The sequence below is a fragment of the Strix uralensis genome, chromosome 5 (assembly GCF_047716275.1).
Source record: "Strix uralensis isolate ZFMK-TIS-50842 chromosome 5, bStrUra1, whole genome shotgun sequence".
NCBI lineage: Eukaryota > Metazoa > Chordata > Aves > Strigiformes > Strigidae > Strix > Strix uralensis.
The window spans coordinates 44212955-44228426 of record NC_133976.1 but is presented as its reverse complement, the minus strand read 5'-3'; the positions used below and the strand labels follow the sequence as shown (position 1 = coordinate 44228426).

The 15472-nt window shown below is 39.3% G+C and overlaps 1 protein-coding gene across 10 annotated transcripts in view; it reads right to left on the bottom strand.

The window, feature by feature from the left end:
• The window catches only part of NAV3 (neuron navigator 3), a 563787-nt gene that overhangs the window by 117301 nt on the left and 431014 nt on the right, over positions 1-15472 (bottom strand). For all 10 annotated transcript variants that reach the window (XM_074870640.1, XM_074870639.1, XM_074870634.1 and 7 more), the window contains one exon: positions 13225-13340. In XM_074870640.1, the coding sequence (XP_074726741.1) occupies positions 13225-13340 (116 nt within the window). The remainder of the gene's footprint in view (positions 1-13224; positions 13341-15472) is intronic.

Below are 15472 nucleotides of genomic sequence, written 5' to 3'. Positions count from 1 at the left end.
GGCATGATTTCTAGGATATTCATATACCAAGGAATTTTAGTTTGTTTTTCTTTTGGAGAAAAAGAGAATTTCAAAACAAAATCTGTCACAAAAATCACTGATTAGATCAAGGCTGGCATTCTGCTTCTGGCTGTGTCCTGTATATGTTGCTTGAAAGAAAGTTGGCAAGAAGCATCATTACTTTAGTTATGTGTACAATGCTGAATGTGAAGTGCAAACAATTTCTTTCTGACTCTATCAATGATAAATTTCATGTCATACCTCATTTTGTTAAGTTAATTTTACTCCTCATTCTGGATATATTACCATCAATAATGATATTGTGCAACCACTAAAATTAATATTTCAGCACTCTCATACAGAACAAGCTTTTAATCTGATCTTGGAATCCTCATGACATGGGAAACTGTTTCATCTTTGAATATATCTAACAGGCAATAGTCTGGTGAATTTAAACTCAACAGCGCACAAAAATCAAGATCAGAAATGCAAGCAGAGGCAAAATACCATATAGCATTACAATATTTCACATTTGTAAAATGTAAAATACACGTGCAGATACAAATCTTCAAGTTACTGTATTTCTCATTCTGTTGCCTCCTTTCCGCCCCCCAGGTTTGTGTGTGAGTTTATACAAGATATAAATTCAACAATGTTGATGTCTCTGAGGAAAAGCATGGTGTGTCATCTAAGTGATAAAACAGATAGGAGATGTTTGAGAAGAAGGGAAAAGAAAAAAAACCAAACAGATGGTATCCTTTGAAGAGTAGGTAAAATGGGAAAAAAGGAAGGAGGAGACCTTAATGTAGAGCTTGCAAAAAAACTTGCACAGGATAGAGATCTGGGAAATACTCAACATGGGGCCAGAAGCAATGAAAATTTTATATTTAACAAAGCATTCTGGAAAAGTAAAGCAAAAAAACCCAAAAGAAGACCTATAGGAAAAAATATCTGGTAAGGTAAAAAGATCTCAGGACAACATCTTTTCAAAGGCATGGAAAAAAGTTTGACTTGCAGCAAGACTACAAGTATGGGTTTAACATTGGTTTACAAAAAGCATTGGGTTAACATATGTAGTGACATTAATTTCAAATGTAAGGGAGAATTCACAGAAGCAAACTATATTTGAACAATGGTTCACTTAAGCTCCTTAATTTTGAGTTTTGACTAAAAGACGAAGCCTTTGAGCTCACTGACAAACTGAACTGCTATTGTACCTTCTTCTGCAGCCCAGGTCCTATCTCTCAAACACTCTGCAGGCAGTTAAGAAAAATTCCAACCCATGACATTCCATACAACTTTTATTTCTTCCCTGATAGGCAAATGATACATGCTACTAGCTAATGTAGCCCGCAGTTGTGGCTCAGTGTCAAGCTAGCTTTCACAGCAATGCCAGTTTGAGGATTTCCCATATACTCTGCCCCGGCTGTCTTCTGACCTCTTTTCTGCAGCCAATCAGTCCAGAAACTTGTTCACTTGTTTGTTTTATCACTCAAACTAAATTCTTTAGTGGTTTAATGATGATCAGTCCATAAACCTCTGGGCTGGCACGATGGAACTGACAATGGGGTCAACACCCAAACAGGGTGGGGACAAGAAGTGGGAATAGAGGCCCAACACTGCTGCCAAACTCTCTATCTTCTCAAGCCACACTCTAAGGGCATGTCCATTCACAGAATTTTGCTCCATAAAATAAACCACCTGTGTGCTAATGTTCACACTCAGATTGAAATGACCACAACTACTCCTGTGTTTCAAGCTGGATGTGTTCAGTCAAGCAGTTTGCAGATCAGTGTACCCATGGATCCCATCTACTGTTTGCAGGGGTTTCTGCACCATCCTGGATATTCCTGTGAGCCAAAAGGGCTCATGCCAAGGCTAAGCTGGAGACCATTAAGAACTGTTAGATTGAACCTGCTGTTGAAAGCCCAGACAGTTCCCATGCAGACTGTCCATGCCTGCCTCTAGGCAGTTGCCTATGGTGCACTCAGTTCTGCACTGTCACTGCCCTTTGCTTTCCCCCCTCTGCCAAGTGCACCCAAATTCACTTCCAGAAGCACGTTATATTCCTGCCACAACACCTATATGGGGGAGACCCAAGACCTCTTTGTTACCTACCTTGCCTCAAATCAGAGGTGAAACAGTAGGCTGTTGGTATAAGACAATTTTCTGTTATAGATAGAAAGGCAAATTCCAGGGTGTAAGTAGGCAGCATTAAAGGCAAAGTAATAAGTCATATTTATTTGACGAAGTGAATATAATTCATATTTGCAGTGACTTTGCCTTTCCATTACTTGTTTATCCTTGTCAGTTGTCCTTTGCTGTATGTTAACACTGGAAATTCTTGTAGCAAAAATGACAGCAACTGTCTTTTTTAATATATAGTATGGTAAATAGCATAACAAAGCCTCAAGGCATAATTGCAATACAAAAAAAAAGGTACATATATATGGCAAACTGCCAAAATATGTTTCCACAGAGGAGAATATTTCACTTTCAGATAAGTTATACCATAAAAGTGGTGTTACTCTATTCTGAAAAGGTGAAAAAATTGAGATTTAATCTCTTTTGATCTCTCAGTGATGCAAAGGGTAATTTCAAAACCTTTCCACCATTTTTTTCTAAAAAAGTTACAACTGAAGTTTTATGATCTTAAAATACTGCATAGTGCTACATAGAAAATCCTCATAAATGTAACTATGAAGTGTTTTAAAAATAACTGTTCTTTTTTTCTTTCTATCCTTCTCTTAAGGCCTTATCAATGTGTGAACAAGTCAGAAAGTATAAACAGTTGAACATGATGATTGAGAAATTTTCTGCACTGAGTGCAAGATCCTCAGACCTAACCTGCATCTGACATTACCTACATTTTCAGGACAGCACTGTGGCTCCCCATCTACATCAAGCCTCCTTCTGTACAGAGGACCATAGGGATGGTGAATATGTGTTTTTTTCTGAAAGCTAGCTGCACTGCGTCTGCTAGAAGAGACACTATGGTCCTTATTGCAGCAGTATTGGGACACATGGTATGGGTTCAAAGGGAGCCCAGACTCCTCCAGGCACTTTGTTGCTTATTACTATGGCCCGCAGCCATCATAGAGTCTATCCATATTTGCATGACCCAACATATCAGAAATGCTCCCTGGCTTGTCATCTCAAGTAATTCTGTTTTGTATGCTGAAGAAAAGCCATCCTATTTCATACATGGAGAGACTGGGATAAGACTAAAACCAGAGCACCCTGAAACCTTCTGTCAAAATTCTGTTCCTCTTACAAGAAATTATGATGCAAATATTTTACTGACCCCATGAAATATAATCTGCTCAAATCACTTGTAGCTTCATCACTTATGTTAAACATGAATATTCTAAAAGATTATGCCCAAATTCTTGCCTATAAACAGTGAACCATTACAGGTACCCTCAATTCCTAGAGACCACATTCATTTCTTCCATTGTGTGAGATATGTACACAGGAAATCAAAATAAACTTTTTACAGAAATCACTAAATACCCACATTAAACTTTTACGTTCACATTTCTGAAGCTCACCCATAATTGCACATTTAATAATCCTGTTCATAATCATTTCAGTACTTCTGTACATGTAATTACAGCCCAAAGCAGATAAATGTGAAAATAATAATTCCATTAATTGTCTGATTTTCATAAAAGGATTTACAAATAATAAGCAGCTCCCCAGAGAATTGTCTGTTCTTAAATATTAACTCCATTCTCAAAGGAAAGTATGAGCTTTACTCTGCAGGTGGGGAAACTGAGGCTTACAAGGGAACAGGGATTTGCTCAGTGGCATACAGCTGAAGAGGAGCAGGGGCATGGGGAGAGCTCAGCTCCCTTTGCTAAGAAGCCTCTAGTCTCTAGGACAAGCCCCTTTTAGCATACTGCTATAGTCTAATAATAAAAGGAATGCATAAAAAGAGAATTCTTAGTTTTTTGTTATTTTGAGATGATAGCTTTTTACATTATACACAGAGCAAAAATTTTATCCTGAATGCTTAAACACAATCAGGCATAACATATCCACCAGCAAAGAAGCTCCAGGCTAGACAAATGCTATATAATCTTGAAAAAGCAAGCAGCCACTTCAACCATTTGACTGGCTGAAGAACAAAGCTTTGGAAATGAACACTTTGAGCACTCATAAAGGGCTGAGAGATGAAAAGTAAAGCCAGTAACACAGAAGCCTTTTGAAGCACCTATGGATATGGACTTCAAATGCTCACTGGCATGCACTGATATAACAAAACTGGTTATTTAAACTAAACTGAAATCCTGGCACTCACAATTCTGTGTATAGGTGTGAAATTATGAGCAGGGGAGAAGGGGGAAGCAATACTGGAGGGACAATTTGTAGGTAGGCCGAGACAGTTTCTATCTAAACCAGACCTTGGATTCAAGATTTCAATTTTAAATTCATGAGAACAAATGTCATTAAAATTAAATTATTTATGAGTAAACTAGAAGCACTTAAATGTTTCACCTTATTTTTTCAAACAGCTAAGCATGCTATGCCAAATTATTCACAGGCTGTTGCTGCCCATGCACTCATCAAAAGTGATGTAGACATTTGTCCTCATTTCATACAGTCTTTAGAGGTAAGAGTAAGCAAACAAGGAATAAAGGGCTAGATCGTATTTTTGCATACTATTGCCAATAAACCCAGTTCTGTCTTCTGAAATCACTGTTAAGATCAAAAATCTGCTCCTTGCAGATATGTGCTAACACTTGGGTCTCCTCCTGCCCTTCCTGATGTCAAGCCAAAGTTAACTTACCTAAAATATCAGTATAAAGGACCTGTTCTAGGTCTCCCAGCATTGTTATTATGACATCTTCATCCAGATGTGCTGTTCCTTCACGCAAGCAGCCTTCCTCCTCCTCCTCTGCCCAGTTCCTGCTGGGGAAATGCGATGTGCAGGATGCATTTTCATCATCTGATTTTCCCCTCTCCTCATTGTCAGTCTCAGAGCCTTCACCTGTATGCTGGTCTCCCAACCTCCTGGATGTTCTGCTTCCAGCAGGTGGTATTGCCTGAAACGTTTGGGGTAAGGTGAGGCTGGAGTGGCAGAGAGAGTGCACTGACTGCGAGAGTGCCTTGGAAAGGGTGCCTCTGCTCCCAGCTTCTGCTTCCTGCTGATGGCAACTCTGGCTGGACTTGGAGGCGTTTCCAAACCAGTTCTCCCTGTATGAGTATCGCCTTTTCTCCCCTTCGCTGATGAGCGTGAGATTGGTTAGAGACTTCTGCTTCTGAAGTCGAACACACCCTCTTCTAACCTCCTTGCCTTTAAACACTGACAGTTCAGCAGATCGCTGCATCTTTCCGACTAGGGCTTCACCTCAGTTAGACTTCATATTTCTGAGACGGACAGCAGTTCAGTTCTCCTGAAAGGTCTGGGAGGTGACCCCTCCAGCACCGCACGCTGCATGTAGCAGGTAGCACATACTTGCACTCACAATGAAAAGCACAGCTCAAACATGCAGTGTACGTACTGTAAATGACTAGACAGGCACAGTCATTTTTAAAATTACACTGCTGTCTCTGCTAAGCCACTTCTCTCCCGTCACATTAATCTGCAGTACTTACAGTAATTTTCACTTAGATTTCTCTCAAGCAGAAGAGAGTTGATCAAACACTCTGCTCCAGCACAGAAGTAATCCCAAAAGCCAACTGTGTTTTCCTCTCTCCATCCAATCACTGGTCTCATCCGAGCGGTGGGCCTGCATCTCTGTCTACAGCTGCTGCCTTCTGAAATCCAAAGTAGGCACAAGTGCTGTCTTGGGCTTTCCCCTCCCTCCTCACCAGATCATGACTGATGCCGGTGCATGGCTCTTCACTTTAGATGGGCTGACACAGAACTGCAAGTACAGCCTCCACGTCAGAGCTCAATAAAGAGCCAAAATTAACCACTGAAGCAAAGCTCTGCACAAGCCTCCTTACATTTTAGTATTCAACCTGCATTCCCAGATATATGACTCTTCTCTGCTACTGCAGTGAATGCTGCTGGCTGCCATGGCAGCAAACATCCTGGTGAATTAAACCGGAGACACAGAAGCCTCTGCCCAGTATACAGTGCCACAGGTTTCAAGACACAGCTTCACCTGAATGGGATGCTACAGTAACAGACCTAGCTCACAGTTAAATCCTATTTTTCTCCCCAAAAGGTAAGGATGACAAACTATTTCTTCCATAACACTGCTACTCCCTGTGCAGGAAGCTAGAAGATTTACAAATGGACCTTCAGTCTTCCAATTTCTGCTCTAAATAAAAAAATACAATTTAAGATCATAAAGAAGCTAAAAATTGGAACACAACAGTGCCTACCTGGTAAGGATTATTAAAGGAAATATTTAATTTCTTTCTCCTTAAAATATACCTTGTTTGCATCTCTGTGAGATTCAGAGGCTAGTATGGAATTAAAAAGCTGTAATACAACATTGTTTCACAATCTTCTGAAGAAAACCTATTAATGGAATAGTAATTTTTTTATAAAGCAACTCAGTATCATGTCTGAACTAAGTTCAGCAGTTCTAAATGTTGTTCTTAAATACATTATCAAGAGAGAAAGAAGACATGTTCAAATATATACCATTTCTCACAGTGAAAAAGATACTAGTCCCAGAAATAATAGACAGATGAACAAAGAACTAGCTGAATTGCATTCTAATTTTTTAGATACAAATGTTTTATCTAGGAGCAATTAATTTCATAAAACATTAAGGAGAAATCTATAGATATGAAAATCATTGTATAACAATATACTGCTTTTGTCAGTGTGAAAATATGGTCGTCTCAAATCCCTACCTGAGAAACCTTGACCTGAGAAACCTTTAAAAATGCCACTCTAAGAATTACAGACTGTTTGAAGATTTCCTGTATGAATAAATGGGTGTTAACAGAAGTCTTGCTTTTTGCTGGATCGCTTCACAGTTTTTAAAGATATACATGGGAGAAACTTCTTAGAAATTTTAAAAGAAGGGTACATTTTTTCCTAGGTGACTCTCATAAACACAGAACTAATCTAGAAAAAAAATCAGTAGTCTCAAGCAATGATGGTTTTCCATATTACGTCACTGACAGATTCCTAGAAAGACAGGGTCTGCAGCAAGAGGAGATAGCACTCCCCTCCCCACCTAGCCCACAAAGTCAGAGGAGAGAAGAATGCTCTGTCAGCCTGATTACAAAATCATCCCAAATATTAAATGCCCGCCACTTCTTCAGCATGGAAAAAAAAGGTAAGACTGCTGTGTTTACTCCCAGGGTCTGCCAATTGCAGTGGCATATGGGCCCTTAAAAGGTTTTTATGAATCTGCTGGTGCTGAGGAAGCAGAGCTCCAGCACTGCCTGTGTGCTCCCGCATCGGTACGCACTGCCGGCACCGTGTGGCTGCAGCAGCCTGTTCAGCATGGCTGAGGAAGCTGTTGAGGTTGTTAGAAAGGCTTCACACAGCTGTATTTACAACAGGGAATTTGTAAAATGAAGGTCAGTCTCACTCTTTTCCCACTCAGTGGTTTTAAAACCTCAACATGTACTCAAATTGGTACAGTATTCTAAATTGCTATGTTTCAAATTAATAGGAAGAACAATGATATGGCCCCGTGCGGCACTGCTGTGCAGTAGGATCACAAGAACAGGATATTTTCCTACCATAAACACCAAGGCTGAATCTCCCCTCGATAACCCAAATAAATGAATGGCAACTTCCTCACCTGCCCTTTCATGCCCGAACAGCTATGGTCAGTGGCTTGTCTCCACGGTCAGCTGCAGTCAGGTATGGACCTGCTCTGCCTCCACACCAAGCTCACGGCATGCGTGCCTGGTCATATGTGGCAGTCATTACTGCCATGCTCTATGTGGTCTCAGTAAGCCCTGCGGACAGGGCTAAGCATTGCTGTGCTAGGGAAGCAATGCATGGTGCGGCCACTCAGCTCTGAGCAGGAATAGACCAGATACTGCCAGAACTGGCCAGGTACATTTAGTTCTCTTTCCAGCTTGGAGCAGGAAAACTTATGGCAGGGGATGAAAAGTCTTCACCCTATGAGCCATGCCAAACCTCACGTATGGTGTTGGCAATAGGTGCTACACCACTCCAGGCTAGAAGGGGTCTCTGGCAGGGATACAGCTGGGTCCTGGGCAACCCAGTGCGTCTCAGTGTCTGTGCTGACCTGTTTCTTCTCCCACCTGAGCTATTCACTGCAGCCCAGCTCCAGCATGACACAGGTCACGGACCATCATCCAGACATGGGAATGACACCTGAACTGTGTGGGAGCCACATAAGGGTAGCTGGCAGCTCCAGCATCCACCTGTCTCCATTTCTTTTCTACATACATTAAAAACACAGTGAGTCAAATACTGGGATATGGAGGTACTGAGGCTAATCACACAACCTTCATTCAGCCTTCATGCACGCAAACACTATATTACAGCCCTTAATTACTAGGTTATATCAATTTTTCTCCCATTAATCCCATTGCCTCACTTGGTAGACACGCCATCATTATCATCCTCAGATATAGCAGATACATATGTACATCTTGGACTTAGCAGAAAGAATACTGAATTCACCCTTCCATTTTACCAAACCTCTCTACAGGGTGTTATTTGACAAAACATAACATTGTAATGTGGAAAATTCACAGTTTATGGAAAAATACTTTTGTAAAGCTCATCCCTCCATTTTAAAATTATGAAATATAGCAACAAGCAAATACATCTTTCTAAACTAAGAAGACAGTATAGGAGACCAGAGGACAGAAAATGTCATGACAGAGCATTATTGCCCAATTACCTTGCAATTCAATATATTCCCCACTCACCACGCAGGAATATGTTTAAATCAAGAACAGCACAGGGAACTTCCCCAACCCGTCACAGTCAGTGTAATGTATTATCTTATTTTTACTCTCTTTCATAAAAGGAATTATAGAAATGATTTTAAGAACTAATAATCTAGGGACAAATTTTGCTGTCAGATAAGACCTTCTTTGAAGTCTCTAGATAGTTTGGAGACTTACAAATTAATTATGCAATAGATCTGCAAATGCATAAGATTATGAATCTCTGCAGCCAAGCTTACTTGAAAAAAATTTGTAAACTATTTCCACACCTATTAATTATTTCTTTCAGACAACAAAAAATGAAGCACAGGAAAAATAAAAGCTTGAAAACTGGATGTTTTTATGCTAATCCTACCATTGATATTGGTGTATAACTCTTAAAATTGCTCTTTCATTTCTGCTTCATCCCTCAGATTTTTTATAATTAGTCAATATTTGTAAATTCATGAATAATTATTTAATCAAACACTTTGCATTAAGCTCTTTGAACATGTAAACACTTGTTAAAGCTGAACTCTATCACTGATTTCATAAAAGAATACTTTGTAGTTACTGATATGTACAGTTTACAATGGATTATTAAATAATTAACTTACTGACATCCTTCTCCAATAAACTTGCAGCAGAGACTGATAAATGTCACAGCTACTACAAGTAGAAATACTGGGTAAGAAAGTCTGAACAACATATTCCTATTTATACCATGAAAAACAAGTCAACCTGGATTACTTTATTAGCCTTTCTTTTCTTTCTCATTTTAAAATCCTGTCTTTAAAGTTATACTCCAGTTTTGCAGAAACATAGATATTGAGTAGTCTTGTTGAGGCAACTGGTATGTAAAGTACGTGTAAGAAAGTGTTCATACATGACTGCAGAATTGGTCCTTATTTAGGACTCCCAAATTTCAGTCTGGGATTTCTTGGACAGAAATCTACACATCTGTGTGCCACATGCACAATGAGTCTACCGTACGCAGAGTGCACCAAAATTACTGTACAGGTGACCCATGCCTACAAATGGGACTCACTCAGCATGTGTATAGGTATCACTGGCAGTGTTCATGCAGTGGGGGATCCAAGCTGTGCAGGAACTACTGCACGTGCTGTACTGCTGATGTGCCCACGCATCATGGAAACACCTGGGACTCCTCTGGCTGAGCTATGGAATATTCAGAGGGGAAAAAAAGTAGGAAAAAAGTCTAAAGCACTTCAGATCACATCTGGAACAAATTCCCAGCAGAGATGGAGGAACAGTGAAGAAATGTAGATTTACAGTAGCTCTACCAAGAGGCAGAACTGGCTTTAGGCATAAGCCATGTGGGAAATTACCTAGGGCAGCAGATTGATGGTTACAAGCTAAAAATAAAGAGGTTGTTCAGTTAATCAGTGCCACACTTTTAGGTCCACGCCTACACCAGCCTCACCACCTCCCTTGCCTTCCAGCATCATCCTTCTCTCATGGCTGTGCAAATAAAACTAAGTGGTCACTTGCAGAGTAGCGGGCAGGAAACAAGCGGCTTGCGCTCTGACTTCGTCCCAGCTTTTCACCAGCTCTGAGCTGGAAGACAGGAGCATTTTAAAGGTAACCAGCTCCCTTAGAAACAGGGAGGAAGACAGAGCAGAGGAGAGCCGGAAACTACCCCTACAGCATCTCGCTTTCCCTCCTTACTTCCTCAGCACTCGTGTTGACAGCAGCAAAGGGATGTGAACTGCCTTGCTGGGCGCAGAAAACAGCCATGACTGTTCACCACAAGAACAAGGAACTTAGCTTGGTTTTGGTATCCTGAATCACTCGAGAAGAATAGTGCCTGACCAACCACTTCTAAATCTTTTTAAAATTATTTTTTCCGCATCCAAGTCTTGCCTATATTGTGGAAAAGTCTTGAACCAGCCATTCTTACAGCATTAAGTTTGATTGGCTGATTTTGCCCTGAAGTGGATTAGGAGCTCTCATTATGATCTGCTTGGCTGGTTATGGGAGCAGTTGTCTTCAGTCAAGAGACAGTAACAAACATAGGTGTGTAAATATACTGAAAGTAGAGAAACAGTTTATACAATGATATAGACTAAGATATCTTAGTCCTGAGCATGTTAGCCTTACTTGCAAATATTTGGCACTGTAAAAATAATAAAGACTGATGAAGCAGAAACACAATACAGGTGGGACAGCACTTTATGAACACACTCCTACAAACTGTTTAGTGGTTTCCACAGATGTTCAGTTCCTTGCATAATCCCTATTAATCCTTATTGCATACCAATACATTGTGCTAGTGTGTTTGACTACCAAGTTGCAAAATCTTGAGATAATATAAAGATGATGCCCATCCACAGCAGCAGTGGAAGATTTCAGTTAATATCAAGGCAATCAGGTAAATCAAGGATATCAGGTAAGACTTTCAGGTAATATCAAGGTGAAAGAAACTCTGGATCCATCTCTTAACACCCTGAATATAAGTGACCAGATCAAGGAAATAACCCTTGCATAGCTCCTTGCTACTACTGGTATAATCCTATGATCATACCAGAATAAAGATGTTCATAAGGAATATAACTTAATTTTCCTTTCTCATGGCTAATTAATCATGGAATACTTCCCTGAACAGCCATCACATGAGGTTTTTTTCCATGCAGATTCACCAATGACAGAATCATCAATGACTTGGTGATAGTTCACCAATGCAGACAATTATTTATTCAGCAAATGTAGTACTTGATCCATTCATTCTTTTTGCTGCTAACAGCCAGTTATAGGTGACACACATCTGTTTTCCTCTGTATACAACAAACCATTGCCCACATTTTCCCAGTGGTTCTGCTTTGCTGCCTGTTATGTCAGTCAACAGCTAATGCCAGAGTCTGAATAATCAGATTAGAAACATCTCTGATGTCTAGTGCCCTTTATGTCATTTTCTTCTTTTTGATGTTGTTCCACTTTTGTTCGGAACAGTAAAAGGCCACCAGACATGATATCCCATTTGGTCATTTCAGCAGGTACTGAATCAACATCTTATTTTTTAGCATCTCTGTGGATAATTCCTTGAAGCATCTTTTGATTAGTGTAAGTATGTCAATTATACTCTTTATACATGCAAGACCAATGAGTCTGATTTCTGGATTAATTAAAATAATTTTTTAACTTTAATTTTAGCAGGCATGCGGCACCTCCAGGGAACATTTCACCATGTTTCAGGGTGACATATTTATCACAAAAGCTGGCTGTGCAAATAAGGGATGTTAGACTCAGAAAAATTCCAAAGGGACTGGGACAAACCAGGACAAAACCTCAATTTCAGTATGAGTCAGCTAAATGCCGAGGCAGTCCCACAAAGTTTGGGCATCTGATTTCCCTTCTGGTGGAAAGATAATTTTAGACTGATGTGTCAAATTAGTGCTTTAAGTGAGTTATATCCTGTGTAAGAAGAACCACATGACTCGTTATAAATCCATTTGAATGTTAAAAATTTGGAGTAAAAGGGCAAAACTACAGGTGAATCCAGTGGGACAGGATTTCACCTGTTATTAATGTAAAAATGATAATGAGAGTAAGAATGCTAATGAAAAAAACCCCAAAACAACAACAAAAAATAAATCCCAAAACCTCAACAAAACAGCTCAGGCAAAGAGTCCCTTTGAAAGAACTCCCACAGAACCCTGCAGTGCAATTCAGTCCTGATGAGAAAGTCAGCTGTGACACACTTTGCTTTTTGCATCCACAGGTAGAGTTATGGACAGATCCTGGGCTGATTTAAATCAGCATGGGTCTGATGACTTCAAAGGAATTATTCCAAGATGATTAAAAAAAAAACCCCTCACAACTGTAACCTAATAAGGACTTTATTCCAGGTTTACAAGGAATTCCAGAACACAACCTTTAGCAGCTTAACTCTAGTAGCAGCTTAAAAGTCAGGTACAATGGTAAGGACTTGTACATTTTCTGAATATAGATTAATTTATAAAAGCAAAATATATCTTATGTAATTTATGTCTCATTTCTGATGTTATGATTTAATTTGATGATCTTCAACAAAAGTGTCAAACATTCTGAAGTTGACTTTGGAAGTTGGCATTCTGAAGTTGACTCTCGGAACATTCAGTATGACTGAAGTATAATAATGAGTTGAAACCCTAGCTTGTGAGAGCCCAGTTTCTGCAAAATGATGAAGAGGGTATTTGAACAGAAGGAGTCAGTTCAGATAAGAGAACTGTACATTTGAAAGCACTAACTGTGCATGACCCAAATTTTCTGCAAATTTAACACCACTTATGAATAGAGGTCAGAAGTATTATTTCAACACATTGCAAAGCTTCTGGTAAGAAACAGATGTAAATAAAGAAGTTCACAGGCTTCTCGTGACTTATTCCTACTCACCAGATATCTCCTCTAGGCACTGTTTGGCAGTCTTACTGAACGACAAATCCATTTTAGTAGGACTGGTGCAGGAGTCAGCATGTGGTAAAGAGGTACTGTCATTTTCTGAGAGAGTTCTGAAATCAAGAAAGTATATTGATTATTATTGTCTGTCATTCATGTATTAATGGAAACAAATGTTATTTCCAGCTCTTGTATCACTATATGGTGAAAACCCCAAAAATGTCACATTCTTACTGTGTTAGTTTGACTTCAGCTACACAAATTTGCAAGGAACTAGGAATTCCCCTCAGTCTATCTCTGCAGGAACAACTCAGAGCTAATGCCAGGATATTTGGAGCCATTTTGTTTCCTTGCTTTTTCTCTGCAAGAGGTGTTAAACAGATATAGGCAGAATCCATTTAAACTGGTTAATTCACAGCCCTGCACATACATAAGGGAAATGAAAACTTGTAATTGCTGAAATATTAAGCAAGAAAGGCCATGTGGGAAGAAGCTTATGCAAGGCTGGAATGGAAATCTGGCCCAGATATTTAAATCTATGTGCAACTTCTTTTGAAAATGGCCCTTATATAACTCTGGGGAAATGGGATAATACAAGTTTTTCCATTAACTTGCTAATAAATAGCCCGTATTTTCTTTGATGGTATATTTCTGTGGATATCACTGACAAATTATAATGGGTACCCTTTGTTGAATACAGTTATTTGCTGTTGCATAATGGTAAATAGTAAGAAATACACAAGCACATGGATTATAATACAAAATAGATCACACGATTACTGTCTCTTCTTAAGGAACAGCTGTAGCATCTAGTTTACACAGGAAATGTTTAACTACAATGCCATTAAATAGCAACATGTACCACATTTGTATACAGTAAAAGAATATATCTAAAGATATACTAGCCACTTTTTGAAATAAAATTTTAAAAAGTCTTCACTTAGAGCTTAAGTTCTTCCAGCTTTTCTGACATGAATAGCACACTCAGTCTTTTTATTTCTTAAAAGACTAGTGAAATATTTATAGCCTAATTTTAAAATGTAACATTTATAGTTTAGTTCTCAAAGTTCACCATAAAGTGTTTCCAATGACCAACCAAACTGTAAGCACATTTAACTGTGTGATGAATGTGCATTTTATAAATATAGCTGATAAAAACAGTGACTTATCTCCCAAAATAACTTTATAGGAACTTATTTTATGAAATAACTTTCCAGTTAAAATTTTCTTCAAAGTTACTTTAATGAATGGATTTGTTCAGTAATTCATGACAGTAACTGAGGGAGCAGATACGTGCACGTACAATGGCACAAATACTGTTGTCGTGGAATCTGTTGATTAGAATAATTTGACTCTACTTACACAGAATAGAAGCGTAAATGATGAATGGTCTGATGCACTGTCTTATCAATTTCTGTACTTTTGGGATGCTGCGAATGGACAACTACTCTATAAAAACCAATTTTTGGTTCTCATCTACTATTTCTCTCTGTCACACACTACGGGAAACACAAGCTCAGCACGTGTTGCAAGGTTATCTATGTCCTACCAACCTTGAATGTAATTTTACATTTGGTGCTTGAGGTCAGTGTCTTAAAAAGCCCACTCTATTCCTCCCCAATGAACACACACCAAAATTCCACAGTCCCACCTGCTTTCCCATATTGCTTCAAATCATCAAAATGAAGGAGGTGTATGTCTATTTTCACCAAAAGCCACTCTGAGAGGCCATGAATGCTCATGAGTACTCCTGTCTGGGTTTAGTGCTGAGACTTTGTGCTGGATCAGTTCAGGGCAAACCATCAGCCCAAACACACATCTCAGAAAAAGGCACTTGCAATAATGGTGAAGGTAACTGAATTGGTCTGCAGTATTTTTGTTAAACCCAAGTCATGGAGCTTCTGGGGCTGGAGCCAGAGTGAGGCTAGAGTTTGTTAAGAGGAACACTGGAAAAGAGTAGGTTGCTTTTGGTCTTTTAGGAAGAGCACCCAGCTAGGTGGGTGCAGTTCAAGTATTCCTAGCACTCTCCACAAAATGTATATGGAGTTTACATCAGTCCATCTCTGGTTAGAAAAACAAGAGAAGCTTGTTGCCTGTTCTCGTTCTGACCTTATGGCATTGCATTCCTGATTGTAAAACTGTTCGACCATCAATGACTGCATCAACCCAGAAGGGTGATGCAAACCCTTTCCTGAGCGACAAAGAGCTTTCTATGTAAGCTATCTTCTAAGAGAGGATAGAAAGG